Source organism: Phascolarctos cinereus, unplaced genomic scaffold (assembly GCF_003287225.1).
Source record: "Phascolarctos cinereus isolate Bilbo 61053 unplaced genomic scaffold, phaCin_HiC Scaffold_4;HRSCAF=312, whole genome shotgun sequence".
In the NCBI taxonomy this organism is placed as follows: domain Eukaryota; kingdom Metazoa; phylum Chordata; class Mammalia; order Diprotodontia; family Phascolarctidae; genus Phascolarctos; species Phascolarctos cinereus.
This window is the reverse complement of record NW_027555847.1, coordinates 175,471,554-175,486,123: the sequence shown is the minus strand read 5'-3', so window position 1 is coordinate 175,486,123 and position 14,570 is coordinate 175,471,554. Positions and strand designations below refer to the sequence as shown.

At 35.9% G+C, this 14,570-nt stretch overlaps 1 protein-coding gene across 2 annotated transcripts in view; it reads right to left on the bottom strand.

Annotated features, from left to right (window-relative positions):
• Positions 1-463: 463 nt before the first annotated feature.
• SMC2 (structural maintenance of chromosomes 2) overlaps positions 464-14,570 on the bottom strand; it is a 45,421-nt gene continuing 31,314 nt past the window's right edge. For both annotated transcript variants that reach the window (XM_021001849.2, XM_021001848.2), the window contains 7 exons: positions 11,120-11,263; positions 9,689-9,883; positions 7,636-7,836; positions 5,929-6,045; positions 3,022-3,182; positions 1,582-1,729; positions 464-1,368 (listed from right to left, as the gene is read on the bottom strand). In XM_021001849.2, coding sequence (XP_020857508.1) covers positions 1,192-1,368; positions 1,582-1,729; positions 3,022-3,182; positions 5,929-6,045; positions 7,636-7,836; positions 9,689-9,883; positions 11,120-11,263 — 1,143 coding nt within the window. In that variant the 3' untranslated portion in view covers positions 464-1,191. The remainder of the gene's footprint in view (positions 1,369-1,581; positions 1,730-3,021; positions 3,183-5,928; positions 6,046-7,635; positions 7,837-9,688; positions 9,884-11,119; positions 11,264-14,570) is intronic.

The following is a 14,570-nucleotide window of genomic DNA, read 5'->3' as shown; positions in this document are numbered from 1 at the left end:
AAATACTAGCTTTAAGGGTGAGAACTCTAACTCTGTCTTTCCCCCCAGGTAAGAACAGAGAAAGGAGCTTCTAGAAGGCAACTGATTCTAATAGTAATTCCAACTACACTCACTTTCCTCTGCCAAGTGTTGTATACTTCTTCCTTTCCCACTTCCTTCTCCTTTGATTTTGCCCTAAGGTTTCTAGATGTACTAAAAGATGTTCCCACTTAAAAAAAAAGCTATTGTTTTGTTAGATATATCTTCATTCTTAATGAGTTTTTAAATCTTAATATTTTGTTCAAGTTTATAATAAAACCAACCAAGAAATCTTAAAAGATTATTAAAAATTACAAATAAGGCTAAAAGTAAATATCAGTTCTTTCTTCTGTTACAAAAATAAATATTGGTAAGAAAATCAGAGTAAGATTGCCTCCTATAGGCCAAATTCTATTTTTTCACACTTAATTCTAAGAAAACCGTATTTCCATATTTGGTTTATTAACAAGGTAAAAAACATTAAAAGTGACAATAGCTGTACAATAAAAAAGGCTTTGTTTCCAATCTTCAGAAATCTGTTCTACTTTTCTCCTTGTTTATAAAAATTATTTTACAGCAGTACATACATTAGCAGCTTTTTTTTCCTTTCACTGTCTATGTTTTCTCTCTATTCTTGATTCTGGTTTGCTCTTGAATTTAGCATCTATGAACTCAACACATCTTGTATCTCCAAAAGAGAAAATCTTGGCTAAGAAAATATTCACAAAGGTACACATGATATCAAAACATAAAAATACACTTACATTTTCTTTTTTAAAGGACAAAACTCAAGTCAAGTGATTAGAATAAGAACAAGTTATTGGCCTTTTGAAGTAGCAGACATGCCCTGCTCATTTAACAGATGAGCATGTCAGAAGGAGAAAAGGTTGCTTTAAAACACTGACATTTAAGTTATTTAGTTCTATTTATAATACAAAAGCACCACAGATGGATTCTAGGAACACTCCACTTTTTCAAATGTTTAGGAAAGAATCATAAAAATAAAAAAAAGCATAAACAAGAAATGGAACGTGGGTTTCCCTGGTTCCACACAAGTAAAAGTATACTTCAGACAGGACACTCAACTTCAAATTCCAAGGTATTAACATTAAGATTGAAAAGACAAAAGAAAGTAAGGAATGGATGACTGCACTTCCAGACATCCATGTTTCATCACATAGGTCCCCTGCTCTTCGATATTATCTTATCCCCTCTCTGCTGCGAAGACACGTTCTTTCCATTTTGACACTGAGTAAATCTGGCCACTGTAGAAACCCCATCCACGAATTTGGTCTTGAACAGAACATTTGCATTGTTGAACATCCCATCCTTCAGGGACACAACAACAAACTGAAAAGAAGAAAACAGATAATGTGAAACACTTCTGAATATGTGTCTAAAGAAAATCACATTTATTACATTCTAATCCTGACTTTTTGCAGAAAGAGAGAGAGAGAGAAAAGGAGGGAGGGAACAAGGAAGGAAGGGAGGAAGGGAAAGAAGAAGGAAGGAAGGTAAACTCCAGACTTACTGCTCAAGATTCAGTGAATTTGAGTGTTTCACCTGGGAATGTGTGAAATGAGTACGAAGCATCTGTCCAATGTTCTGGGTGTGAGAAAGGTCAAGGGCCGCGTCGACCTCATCCAGGATGTAAATTGGAGCAGGTTTGAAGAGAAGCATGGATAATATTAAAGATAAAGCAACCAAAGACCTATTTTTAAAAAGAGAAAAATAGTTAAATCAGATTTCTTTTAAATTACTCAAATACTGAAAAAAACATGCCTTTCTCCAAGTACTCATACAAACAGAGCAGTTGGCTGGAGGCAAGTCACTATATCAAATGATAAAGGTGGGAAGTGGTAGCAACAAGATCTCTTGGAATATCAAATTTCAAAGTTTAATGATTATTAAAATTCTTCTTTTCCACTTTTTGTTTTTACAAACTGTTCTTTATTTTCAAAGAAAGTTATCTGGCCTAATATTTCATTTTTCACATCAACAGCTGTCAGTGAGCCTCAATTTCTATGCGAAGGAATAAAGCCCTTGAATTTTTACTTCTCCCTTAAGATTCTTATTTTTTTAAGGTTCTCTAAACCTTGAGAAAAATTTCATTCATTCCATAGATTAGGACTAGCAACCAAGACGCTATGGCCTAATAGTATCTAGGGAAAGAAAAGGGTTTTTAGAGAAGAAAACTGAATGAGTGATGATCACTAAGTCTCTCAGCTATCAACAGTTCCTGATGATTCTAGGAAAAACTGGCCCATGAGCCATCTTTCAAATAGGTATTACTTTATGCAGATTGCTTGTGCTCTGGGTTATCAAACCCCATTTCATAGATTTTATTTTGGTACAGCTAGTACAAAAATATATCCTTTTTCTGAGAGTTGAAAGTTATAGTAGGAACCACTAATTGTCTCTGGTTCCCTAACTCTACTATCTCTCACACAGCTGAGATACCACTGTCTGAAAAAAGAAGCTAATACAAATAAGCAATAATTCAATCACTCCTCTTATTTTTATCAAATATATTAAGTATTTTAAAGTAATAACCTTAACTCATATTCAAAATTTAAGGAAGATATGTAGGAATTTTAAATATAACTTACAAAAATTAAAAATAATATGTAACATATCTATAGGTAGAATATTCAAAGACAAGTAAAATGACATTCAAATGTAAAGCTATGACGTGACAAAAAAAATTTTAAAGGAGAAAAGAAGGAAAATGTTACTACAAAACACTGGCTCAGTATATTTTCGTACGTCAATACATAAAGTACACATAAAAGAATTTAGAAGTAAATACAGTTAATATGCTGTTATTGTTATTATTTTTAAAGTTTCCTTTCAATTCTTTTCTTCTCTATTTTAAAAATCAAAATGTAAATAGTTCAGATTTTCCAGTTTTAATTGAGGCTTCATTCCATGTGATGTTTCTGTATCTGAGTGTTAAATTTATAATGGAAAAAAAAATTACAAAAGAAGGGGAAAAACTCTTACCTCTGTCCTCCACTAAGTTCAGTTAGATTTTCTTTCCAAGTATTTCCCAAGGCAACCTTAAACTCCAAACCATCCAAAAAACTTTGTCCCTCTGGTGGTGCAAGCATAGCATTAGCACCCGGCAGGAGAGTGGAGAAAATTGAACCAAAGTCCTTGTTCACCTTGACATGAGAACAGTAAAATGTTGACCAAAAGGCTACTAAAAATCATACAGAATGAAATTCAGCAGCTACATTCTACTTAGTGTAAATTAGCTCAGTGAAACCAACCGAGCTACCAATTAAAGTAAGGACAGTAAATACATTCTCTAGCTCTAAATCCTTGTCTTTTTCAAAATAAAGAAATTAAAGCAAATACAATTGGGGGGGGGTGAGTTCATTGTCAGTATTTCTGTGAAACCACTCACTAAGAAAATTACCATAGTATTCACGGATTTTACCAAAATTAGCTACAGTAAGTGAGAGAATAAGCCCAAGTCTTGCTAAAGTAGACCACAGTTAGATGCTAACAAAAAACAAAGACAATTCTGTTTAAGAATTTTAAATCTTTCCTAACAGCTTCAGATGTTATAGAGAAAATTAATCCATACTTGCTTAGGGAAAGATTTCCTTGTTCATTAATGGTCCTCATTTCACTTCACAAAAGACAGATATCAGGTAAACTTAGATGCAGGTACCCTAGTCACACTGAAGATTATCTACATGGCATTTGCCATGGCAAGCTCCAGGAGTTCAATTATCATCTCTATACCAATGATCTTATGTCTAACTCCCAATGTCTCCCCTGAGTTCTAGTCCCATATCTCCAGCTGCTATCAGGACATCTCCTTACAGATGTCCCACTATCTCCTCAAATTTAACATGTCCAAAAATGAAACCATCACCATCTTTCCCACTCCATTTTCTTCTCAACTTCCATTTCTATAACTGATACCACTAACAACAACCCCAGTCATTTTTAACAGTTTTCCCTCTCCCCCCCCCATATCTAATCAGTTGCCAAGTTCAGTAAGTTCTGCCCCCAAAATCTCACAAACATTTTCCTCCTTTCTTGACACTGCATCACTGATCATCACGACACCCACTATTCTCCCTTACTACCTAAAACTACCCCCCAAACCTCTATTCTCTCATTCCCATCCTCCTCAACCCTATTCTTTCCATGCTCCACTCCAATTCTGTTCACCTCCTCCACCATGCCTTCTAGAATTCCCTCTGATAACTAACAAACTTCCCTTCATTTTGGACGTCTACCACGTACACTCTTTCCATCTATTTGCATTCAGACACATGGTGTCCCCCACATTGAATTCTTGGTCATTTGCTCCAGCACTGCATACATCTTCTCTCATATCTGCCATCTCCCCCAGGTCACACTGGTTCTGGTACAGGAGTCAGAACATTCCTTATTCTCCACTGCCATCTCCATCCTTTCTTTACCATTATTGTTCTACAACCTCTCCTCCCATGAAGTTGACTCTTAATTTATCACCCAGTACAAATCATGGCAAATGTTGTCTCCCAGCCCCCCAGGTCATTCTCCTCCTTTCTCAAGTTTAGTACCTAGTTCACTGTCTTTCCCTCCTCCCCAATTCCTGACTTTATACTAGAGAACTTCAATATTCATGTTGATACTCCTTCAAATGACATAACCTCAATTTTTTAGTTTTTTTGACCTCCTTAAAATGTCAGATGGACACACTCTTAATCTCAACATTTTGTGCTCCCTTCCATTCCATGGTCAAAATCTCTGACAGCCTTCAGTGTGAAAATAATGTATTATTCCATCTTCCCTTATCCCTCCTAAACCTACTTACCCTTCAGTACTCTATCAAGTCATTACTTCTGATCTGAATTCACTTTCTTCTACACTGATCTCAACCTTATGCATAACAACTGCACACTGCCTTCTTTTCTTGAAATCTTTAACCCCTTGGTTCTTCTGTAACTTATAGCCTTCCAGAGTTCTCTGGGGTACTCAGAGGTTAAAAGTTTTGTCCAGCATCACAAAGCAAATATATGTTAGAGAAGTTACTTGAACCCAAGACTTCCCGACTCCAGAGTTTTTTATCCACTATGCCACAGTGCCTCTCAAGTGGATGATAGGATTAAAAAAGTCAAGGGACCTTTAAAAACATCTGGTCCAAACTCTTCATTTAACAGTGATAAAATGAGGGCCATTGGAGGTGAAATGATTTTCCTAAGACCACATTGCCACTTACTAGCAGGACCTTCTTATTTCTAGGTCAATGTTCTTTCTATAATACAATCTTACTCACCAAACAACGCTGTCTTCTGATTCACATTTGTTTTGGGGCACTATATATGAAATCACAGCAGATATCTTCGCAGCTTTCCTCCATCTCCAAACCTGTCCATATCAATCACAATAACCCTTCCAACATATCTCCCTTCACCTTCCCTTCTGTCCCCAGAATCCCTTTCCCTCCACATAGTCACAGAATTCCGTTCAGTAGATTTCCACAAACATTAAAAAAGAAGTCTAAACACTTCTTAGTCCTAAAAAGTTGGGCAACCTTTCATCACTCCTATGCAATTTTGGTTACATGTTCGCAGCTATAAGGAAGATGTGGGAGGAGAGCATGCCGATAGAAGAGGTAAGGTAGGAAGTAAAAAATAATTCAAGAGAGAGCTAGTCAACCAAAAGTGGGGAACCAGCATAACCTGATTAGAATTAAAGAAGAGACGACGGGAGACAATAGTAGAGGGACATATCACCACTTGTCTAGGTCCAAAGAGTTAGACACATTTGAGAATATCTGAGGTTGTCATCATACAGTCTCAAATTACTCCTATCACTGATCCCTTTAGCATCCCATTAGCATGGGCATATGAGAATATTCTGTATCCTTTTCACATCTATATAACATAAGCAGAATCAAAATACCTTTTGCCAAGCAATTTTTAGGGCCTGGTTTTTCTTCTGGTCAAGGTCTTCAATGGTTGCAAGAATTTTGGATTTGTCATTTTCCACAATTCTTTTCTTCTTCATCAAGTCATTATACTAACAGGGAAAAAAGGAATTGGCAAAGTAACAGTCGGTATGTTTTGGTAGTACTGTGATATATTAAGTACTGGCATCTTACCATATTTACACATGCATCAAAAAATCATTAAGGCTTCCTCTCACTTTCTAGCATGTGCTTGAAGTTTTAATTATTTGCTGGAAGCTATTTCCACTCCCAAACAAGCTAACTTCCTGAAGTCCTATTGCAAAAACCAAAAACAAGAGTAGCAATGAAATGTGACCTCCTATCAAAGAAAGACTATGCCATCTGTATTATCTGGTAGTCTTATAACAATACAAATATTGAAGTATTCAAGGAATTTTAAGTTATAGCAGTTTCAGTTTTTCAGACTCTCTCATCACCAGAACTTCATTCTCTTTTTAAAATAGCTAGCCATAGGGTCATCTCTTTCCTCTGAATTTAATAGAGATCTCCTTCCCTAAAGTCTAGCCTACATATCCCAGTGCTTCTATTCCCTACACTAGCAAGGACATGATCACTTTCTCCCAAGGTTCATATCACTCCCATATTAGCATCAAGTTCTTCCTCGACGGTAAGACTCAGATATGGAATAATGGTACCCCTCTGTAACTTCCTGTCTTCTGAGATGGAAAAGACTGAGCTCAGAAAGCTAAGTAACTGCAACATTTTGTAAGACTCCTAGAAGATTTTCAAGATGGCTGAGGACAATTTTATAATCACCATGAGAAAGTATCATTCATGTTAAGACATCTGAACAGGATGTCTGTATGCATGCTCTCTCTCTTTCTACACATACAGACAGACACATAGACAAAGACACAGACACACAGAGACTCACAGATACACACACACACACACACACACACAGTGTTTTTGTTTTCCCTTTTAGCCTAATTTAAATGCTTTCTTCCCTGCTTCTACTCTCAGATTCAGAGATTCTTTTTTGTATCATGGTATTTTTCCTTTGCTTCTTTTTCAGCTTTTTCTTCTGAGTAACACTCCCTCTTCAACTGCATGAGTACTCTCCCACCAAGTTTTGTGATACCTATCTTATATTAAAAAATGTCATGTTCATGTCATTAGCTATATTTCCTATAGCTGATATAGCTGGGGGTTCTGAAAAATTGCTAGGCATGTTTCAAACTCATGGAATTCAGGAAGATAAAATCTAAAATAAATGTAAAACAAAAAATGAAATATTTATTATGTTAATCTTATTTCACTAGGGAAAAGATGAGAAATGCATGCGTTGCTATAATTTAACAATCTACAAATTTATCTTTTACATTAACTGAAACAAAGGCAAGCAAGTTATTTATCCCAGGGCAAAAATCAACAGCGTACATAATTAAGTGCCATCATCTAGATTAAACCATGGATACGTGCAAAAAACATGTAGGCCTAAAATAAAAGTAGAAGAGAAGAAAATGTTCAACAAACGGCAGAGTAAAATAAAAAGAAAACACAGAAGGGAAAAAAAAGATATAGAGAAAAAAAGAATGAGATAGAAGTGGTAAGCATTCCACTCACTCAAGGGCCACGTGATGCTCCCCAGGCAGCTTTCCTTGTTCAAGTAATTAAATGTAAAGATCAAAGATATTTACCCGCTCTTCTGCCTCTGTCAGCATGTTCATAGCTCTCATGTTGACATTTCTTCCCAGTTTCTCCTTTTTCTCTTCTAATTTTTGTAGCCTCTGACCTGCTTCCTTTGGATTATTAGTTTTAAAATCATAAGCAGTATCAGGCTTGCCAAAGAGGTGTTTCTCTGAATTTATCCATTCATAATTTTTCATCATTTTGGATACCTGGAGATAAATAGCAACTGATATCTTAGATATTCAGGGACTCTTTATTATAGAGTAAGCAAATTAAATTACCATGTCCTTTGACCCAGAGATTCCACCTCTACATAGGAAAAAAATATTTGCACCAAACATTTTTGTAATCATAAAGAACTGGGAGGGAGGGAGGGAGGAAGTCCATTGACTGGGAAATGGCTAAACAAAATGTGGCACAGAGAATATTACTGACATAAGAAACAATGAATATGACTGACAGAGAAGAGTATGAAACAACATATAAACTAAGGCAAGATGAAGTAAGCAGAACTAGAAAAAGAATATATGCAATGATTATGTCAAAGTAATTAGAAAGGACAACAACAAAGCAATCGAAATATTAATGACCAAACCTGGCACCTGAAAAGAGATGATGAAATGGCACCTCCTCCCTTCTTTGCAAAAGTAAGGAACAAACAATAAGTGTAGAACATGCCAATTTTTTTTTCATATATTGGTTAGTTTCGCTGAATTGGCTTTTTTTCTATTTTTTGTTATAAGGGATGGTTGTTAGGGGAGGGATAAACTGGTAAATGTGGATAATTTAAAAAACCAAAAAGATATGAATAAAACATATTTTAAAATATAAAGTTATTTAGTAAACAAGATTTGGAGGAAGATAGTGATCTAGATTTATTCTGGAAATCAATTGCTTTCACATATCACAGCAAGTTAAGCATTTGTAAGACTACTTTTAGCAGAATGAGAGTCCCTGCAGATTGCTTTCTGGAATACTTATTCCAGAGTATATCTCTGACTTCAGAGCCTATGGAAATGCCACACAATTATTCATTTTTAAAAAATATTATCCACAGCATAATTAAAGTATTTCAACTATGATTTTCCTTGGTGGGGTAGACAAAATGACAGGAAATGAAAAGAAAGTGACCTGGAAAAAAATTTCAGAAGACCACTTCTGAAAAAAAGTGTGACCTTTGGCAAGTCACTTAAACACTCTACACTTCCATTTCTTCATTTGTTTTTTCAAAAGTAATTGGACAAATTCTTAAGGTTGCTTTTCAGGTTGAATAGATACCAAAGGAATACATCCAGGAGAACATAGAGAACACAGAGGTATGTGGACCTGTGTCATTTTTTTCCTCTACTCTTATTTAGAGATAAGGACTAGATCTGCACTTTCACTGAGATAAGGAACTCCCAAAATGAGGAAACTTCTTCTATCAATGCAAGGAGGAACCCTTTTCTGTCACTTAAAAGTCTTAGTGAGTTGCCTAGGACACCAAGAGGTTAAGTGACCTGCCCAGGATCACACAGCCAGGATGCATCAGAGGGTACACTTGAACCCAGGTCTTCCTGGATCCTAGGCCAGTTCTTTATCTACTACATCGAACTGACTCCCTAATTTAATTATCTTCTTATGTAGATGTGTGTGGTTACACACAAATCTTTAACAAAATCAAAAACTATTTAAGTACTTAATATGTACAAAGATAAAAGGTATTCATTTTAAGATGTACTGTTGATCAGTACAAGGCTAAGGCTACTGACCAATATTTCCCAATTAAGTGTTTTTTATTAACTTAAAAATTAAAATATCAATGTTAAACCAATTGGTTATACTTATTATAACAAAAACATGTTTGTCAGTACCACAATTGGAAAAAATTATTTTTAAAAAATATTTAACAATATATTTTAAATTACTCAAGCAGTTGAGGAAAGATTTATAGCTCAATTAAACAGCTGTTACCCTGAGCAAAATGTGAAACTGAACTAAACTTCAAAAGTAGACTAAGGAGAAGAGCTTTAGGCAGAGTAAACCATGTGACCATCAAAAGTAAACAGGAAATGAACATACCTTTGAGGCTGCATCTTCAGCCTCCTGCTTACGTTTGCTGATATTGTGATCTAGCTCTTTAATTTTAAGCTGGGAATTATTATTTTGCTCCTTGTGTTTTGCCACTTCTGTATATTTAGCTTTAATTATATTATCTTGGGATGCAATCACTTCTTTTTGCTTGGTCAGCTCTTCTTGGGCTTTCTTCACTGATTCCTGTTAGACAATATCTACTAAAATAAACTGTTGACTTTTTTAACCCAGCTTTAAAAAAAAAACAAAACACAGACGTCCAGGAAACTAAACTATCACTGCAAGAATTCCTGTAATGAACATATATTCCTAGCATCTCGCTATTTTTTTTATACAATTAAACTCATACTCAGACTTTTATCTGGAAGAAATTTCTTAGATCCAGAAACTTTCCATTTGTTCATAATTTAAACAGGGAAAAAACCTCCACAAAGCAAATGATAATGAGACAAACTGATACATCAACTTTAATTTTTTATATTAGCCCACTAACTTAACCTGTTTGGGGGTATTTCTTTTTCATCTGCATAAAACTTCTCCAAAATAGGTCTTAAATTTTTCCTCAGAGTTTTAGGGTGACATATGGACCCTGTCTCAAATAATAAAGAAATGACTATGTTCTTTTTTAAAATTATCTGCGAGATGACGGAGAATATTAAGCCAATGGTACAAATACTTAAACTTATTTAACATTCAAGAGCAAAAACTCATTCCTTCACTGTTTACCTGGATTTACTTATTTGTCTAGTAAGGTTAACTAAGAAACAACAGGTTAGCATTTAGAGCCAATATACTAAAAATATTTCCCGATCAATAACCTACAATTTCTCTAAAATTCTCATCAAAGACTAAGTGACAGGGAAGAAATTGAAACTAGCCATAAGACGGCAATTGATAATCTCATCTAAGCTAATTTTAGCCATTCTCATGTCACTTCATAAACAACTATTACACTATTATTAGCCTTTACGACTTCTCCAATTTAATCATTAATATTCTTTATGCTCATCAGCCAATCCAAATTAATCCCCATTCCCCAAACTGTTTCTGATCTTCTACACTCTGGAATCTTTGTTAACACAATTCCCTATGCATTTGGTACTTTCCCCACCCGCAATTTCTACATGATGAAATCCTACCCCTCCTTCAAGGCCCAAGTCAAATGCTATTTCTTCTCTAAAGCTATCTCAGACCCTTCAGGACAGAAGGCATCACACTCACCTGAACTCTTAGTATTTGTGCTTCTCCTGTATTATATGTTATGTTATCTGTATGCATATTTTATCACACCGACTTCCTAGATTATAAACTCCTTAAGGGTAAGGACCTTGTCGTGCTCATTTTTTTTATCTCTCCTCATAACTAGCCAAACACACTGGAGGGCAAGAGCGTCATGTTTGCTGAATGAATCAGACCCACCTTACTCTTAGCCACCTCTGATGCCATGACACCAATCTGTTCTTCATACGATTTGATGGCTTCCTTTACAGCCTCAAATTGTTGTTTGTAGGTACCCTGCTCTCTCTTGAGTTCTTCTAGCTCCAGATTGATAGCTTCAACTTCCTATTAAAAAAAAAAATACATACGGATTTACAGAAGTAGTGAGTGGTACCTTAAGGACAATATAAAAAGCAGGATGACCTTTATGTACCTACAATTAAAGCTAGTTACTAATTCATGGCAAAATGTGTTAATGCACTAAAGTGAATGCTTCTTTGGGAGGATGAAGGAAGACAGAAAATAAATTAGGGATACATGTTTTTTAAAGTGATTTCCTTTTCTCTCTCAACATTTCTTCCAGAAAGGAAAGATATTCTATCTTTCTACTTTACATATAAAACAAGATATATGCAGTGGAGCTAAATTCTTGACCAAGATTACACACAACCTGCAAGAAAAGTTAGTATTTAAGATCTCAGTTTTCTTCTTTTTCAAGAACTACATGTGTTCCAGTAGATAATGCTTGTGCTTCAGTTTATGTACAAAATCAAGCTATGTAAAGACGTATTCAGAATATTAGTTACGCAGGTAGAAAAAGAAATAAAGTTAAGTTGTCGGCAAATCTTTTAAAAAGTTTAGATCAGGATGAAAGAGTAGTATGAACAATGGAGCAATACAAATATACTACACTGTCATTTATGCAGATGGAAAAAAAAAGTAAAGACAGTGACTACAAAGACAGCATGATAGAGAGAAAAAAGCATTGGATTTAGGGTCAAAGAAAGTGAATTTTAAAATGGGAAATGCTAATTATTACCTGTAAGACCTCAAGCTAGTCCCTTAACCTCTGTGGGCCTCAGTTTCAGCATCCATAAAATAAGGTTAGACTAAATGTGTTCAATGTCCCTTCCAGTTTTGTATCCATAATCTTTCAACAATTTTTTAGGGAAGTCTAACCAACACAAAGCAGTCTAACAGGGTCCAAAGAATCTCAAATCTACCTCCACTAGCAAAACTCAATCCCTTAGCCACATAGAGTCATTACGGCCAAAAGTATCACCAGAGTGACATACACACATTTCCAAAACATCACCAAAGAGAAAAGTGAAAGATTCCAAGGCAGCTTTCCATACAAGGAGAGAAAGTGAGTGGAAAAATAAACCTGAAGAAGAAAAGAATCCAAACAATGGCATGAGAAGGTAAGGAAAACCACACTGAAAAATCTACATTGCCATCACCTCGCCTTCAGAAGACAGAAAGTGGGAGACACTATCCTATTCTCAGCCCAGAGACAATGGCAACAATGCCCGTGAATGGCACCTTGTCTGTCACACACATGCCAATGGTGTGCATGTTTTGCTTAGCCGGATTTCTTTAATTCCTGGCTGGGTTCTGTGGGGGAAAAGGTACTTACCTCAGGAGTGATGATATAAGGAAGAAAAAGGAATCAAAAAACATTTGTTTAAAAACTTCTCCAATGCTTAAGTAACCTGAGATGTCATTGTGGTGGGCATTCTCTCCAACAACACAGACCCATGTATACACCTCTTGTCTGAGTCTTCCCCTACATTTGCCACAAGGACACACAAAGGTACAGGGGACCTTTCAGAATTTCCCAGACATTATAAAAATGCCACCAAAACTGTTGGCAATCAATCAGGGAATGGCTGAATAAGTTGTGGTATACAATCGTGATGGAATACTAGTGTGTGCTTTAAGAAATGACGAGAAGGATGCTTTCAGAAAAACCTGGAAAGACTTCAATAAACTGATGCAAAGTGAACCAGGAGAACACTGTACACAGTAACAGCAATATCGTACAATGATCAACTGTGAATGACTTGGCTATTGTCAGAAATACAATGATCCAAGACAAGCGTGAAGGACTTATAATGAAAAATACTATCTGCTTCCAGAGAAAGAAATGATGAAGTTTGAATGCAGATCAAAGCACACTTTCTTTTGAAAACTTTTTAAAAAATTTTTTTGTCTCTATTTCTTTCACAACATGACTAATATGGAAATATGTTGTGCATGACTCTACATTTATAAAAGAAAGGAAGGAAAAAAGAACGGAAGAAACTGATAGGCAATCCAGCAGCTACCCCTTTCTCTGACAATATGACCAACCATTTTCTTTTCTGATCCTGCTTTTCAGGGATAATATCCTTTACCACAATTCTTCTTCCAACTTCCTTATTTCACATCCCATTCACATCCCATCAGCCATCTGGCCAAGTGCCCTGTCATTGTCCCAATTATCCCCACCTGGAATAGCACTTTCTAGATCAGACCTCCAGAAAGCATGCTCCCAGTTCCTAAGAGAGTAAATCTGCTTAATTTTGAAACTCCTAGAAGCCCTGAGGGAGAGGGACCTGGATTGGAGAACACAGCAAATTCTACCCAAAAAAAAAAAAAGGCAACTGAAAAGACATTCACTATAAATTCATGTGATTCCTTCCTTATCACCATAAAACTGACAATGGTCTACATATACAATGAGATTCTCCTTTATGAAAAACATAAGGGGCAGCTAGGTGGCGCAGTGAATACAGCATTGGCCCTGAAGTCAGGAGGACCTGAGTTCAACTCTGACCTCAGACCAAACACTTGACATTTAGTAGCTGTGTGACCCTGGGCAAGTCACTTAACCCCAATTGCCAAAAAAAAAAGAAAAGAAAAGAAAAGAATAGGCAGACTTCCAGAGATAATTTTCTAAAATTATCATGTGGTCTTCAAATCAGTTTTTTTTTACATTAAAATGAGGTCCTCATACACTAAAACATCGTAGATCATTGCAACTAAGGATTCTCTATAAATGGCAAGGTTCTTCAAGTGTTTTCAAATAACACATCAAATACATCAAGCCTTGAAACATTACAGGTACTCTTCCAATAAACCTCAAATCTTTCCAGGGAAATCAGCCTATTTATCATTCATGCTGCTAAAATAAAGTAGCTGAAAAACTCAAATTGTCCAAATGACAATATGAAGTTGGATGAACTGAGTTAATCTTGGAGGCAGTGACAATCGACTGCACTAGGTGGCACAGTGGATAGAGCACTGGTCCTGGAATCAGGAGGACCTGAGTTCAAATCCGGTCTCAGACACTTGACACTTATTAGCTGTGTGACCCTGGGCAAGTCACTTAACCCCCCCACTGCTTCACCAAAAAGCAAAAAAAAAATTTCCAGTGATGCTATATGACTATGAATGATGAAAAAAATCACATTCTCAGATTTAAATTGCATTTTGACACCAGGCACAACAGAAAGACGAGTGTAAACATGCTACAGCATATAACCAAAAATGAGAGAAAACAGAGGGATAGTCCAAGTGCTACTCTAGCAACCCCTAAACATTAAAAGAGCCAAAAGACCACTAGCCCAACTACACGAATTATGAATTGTGTTAAACAAAGACATGAGCA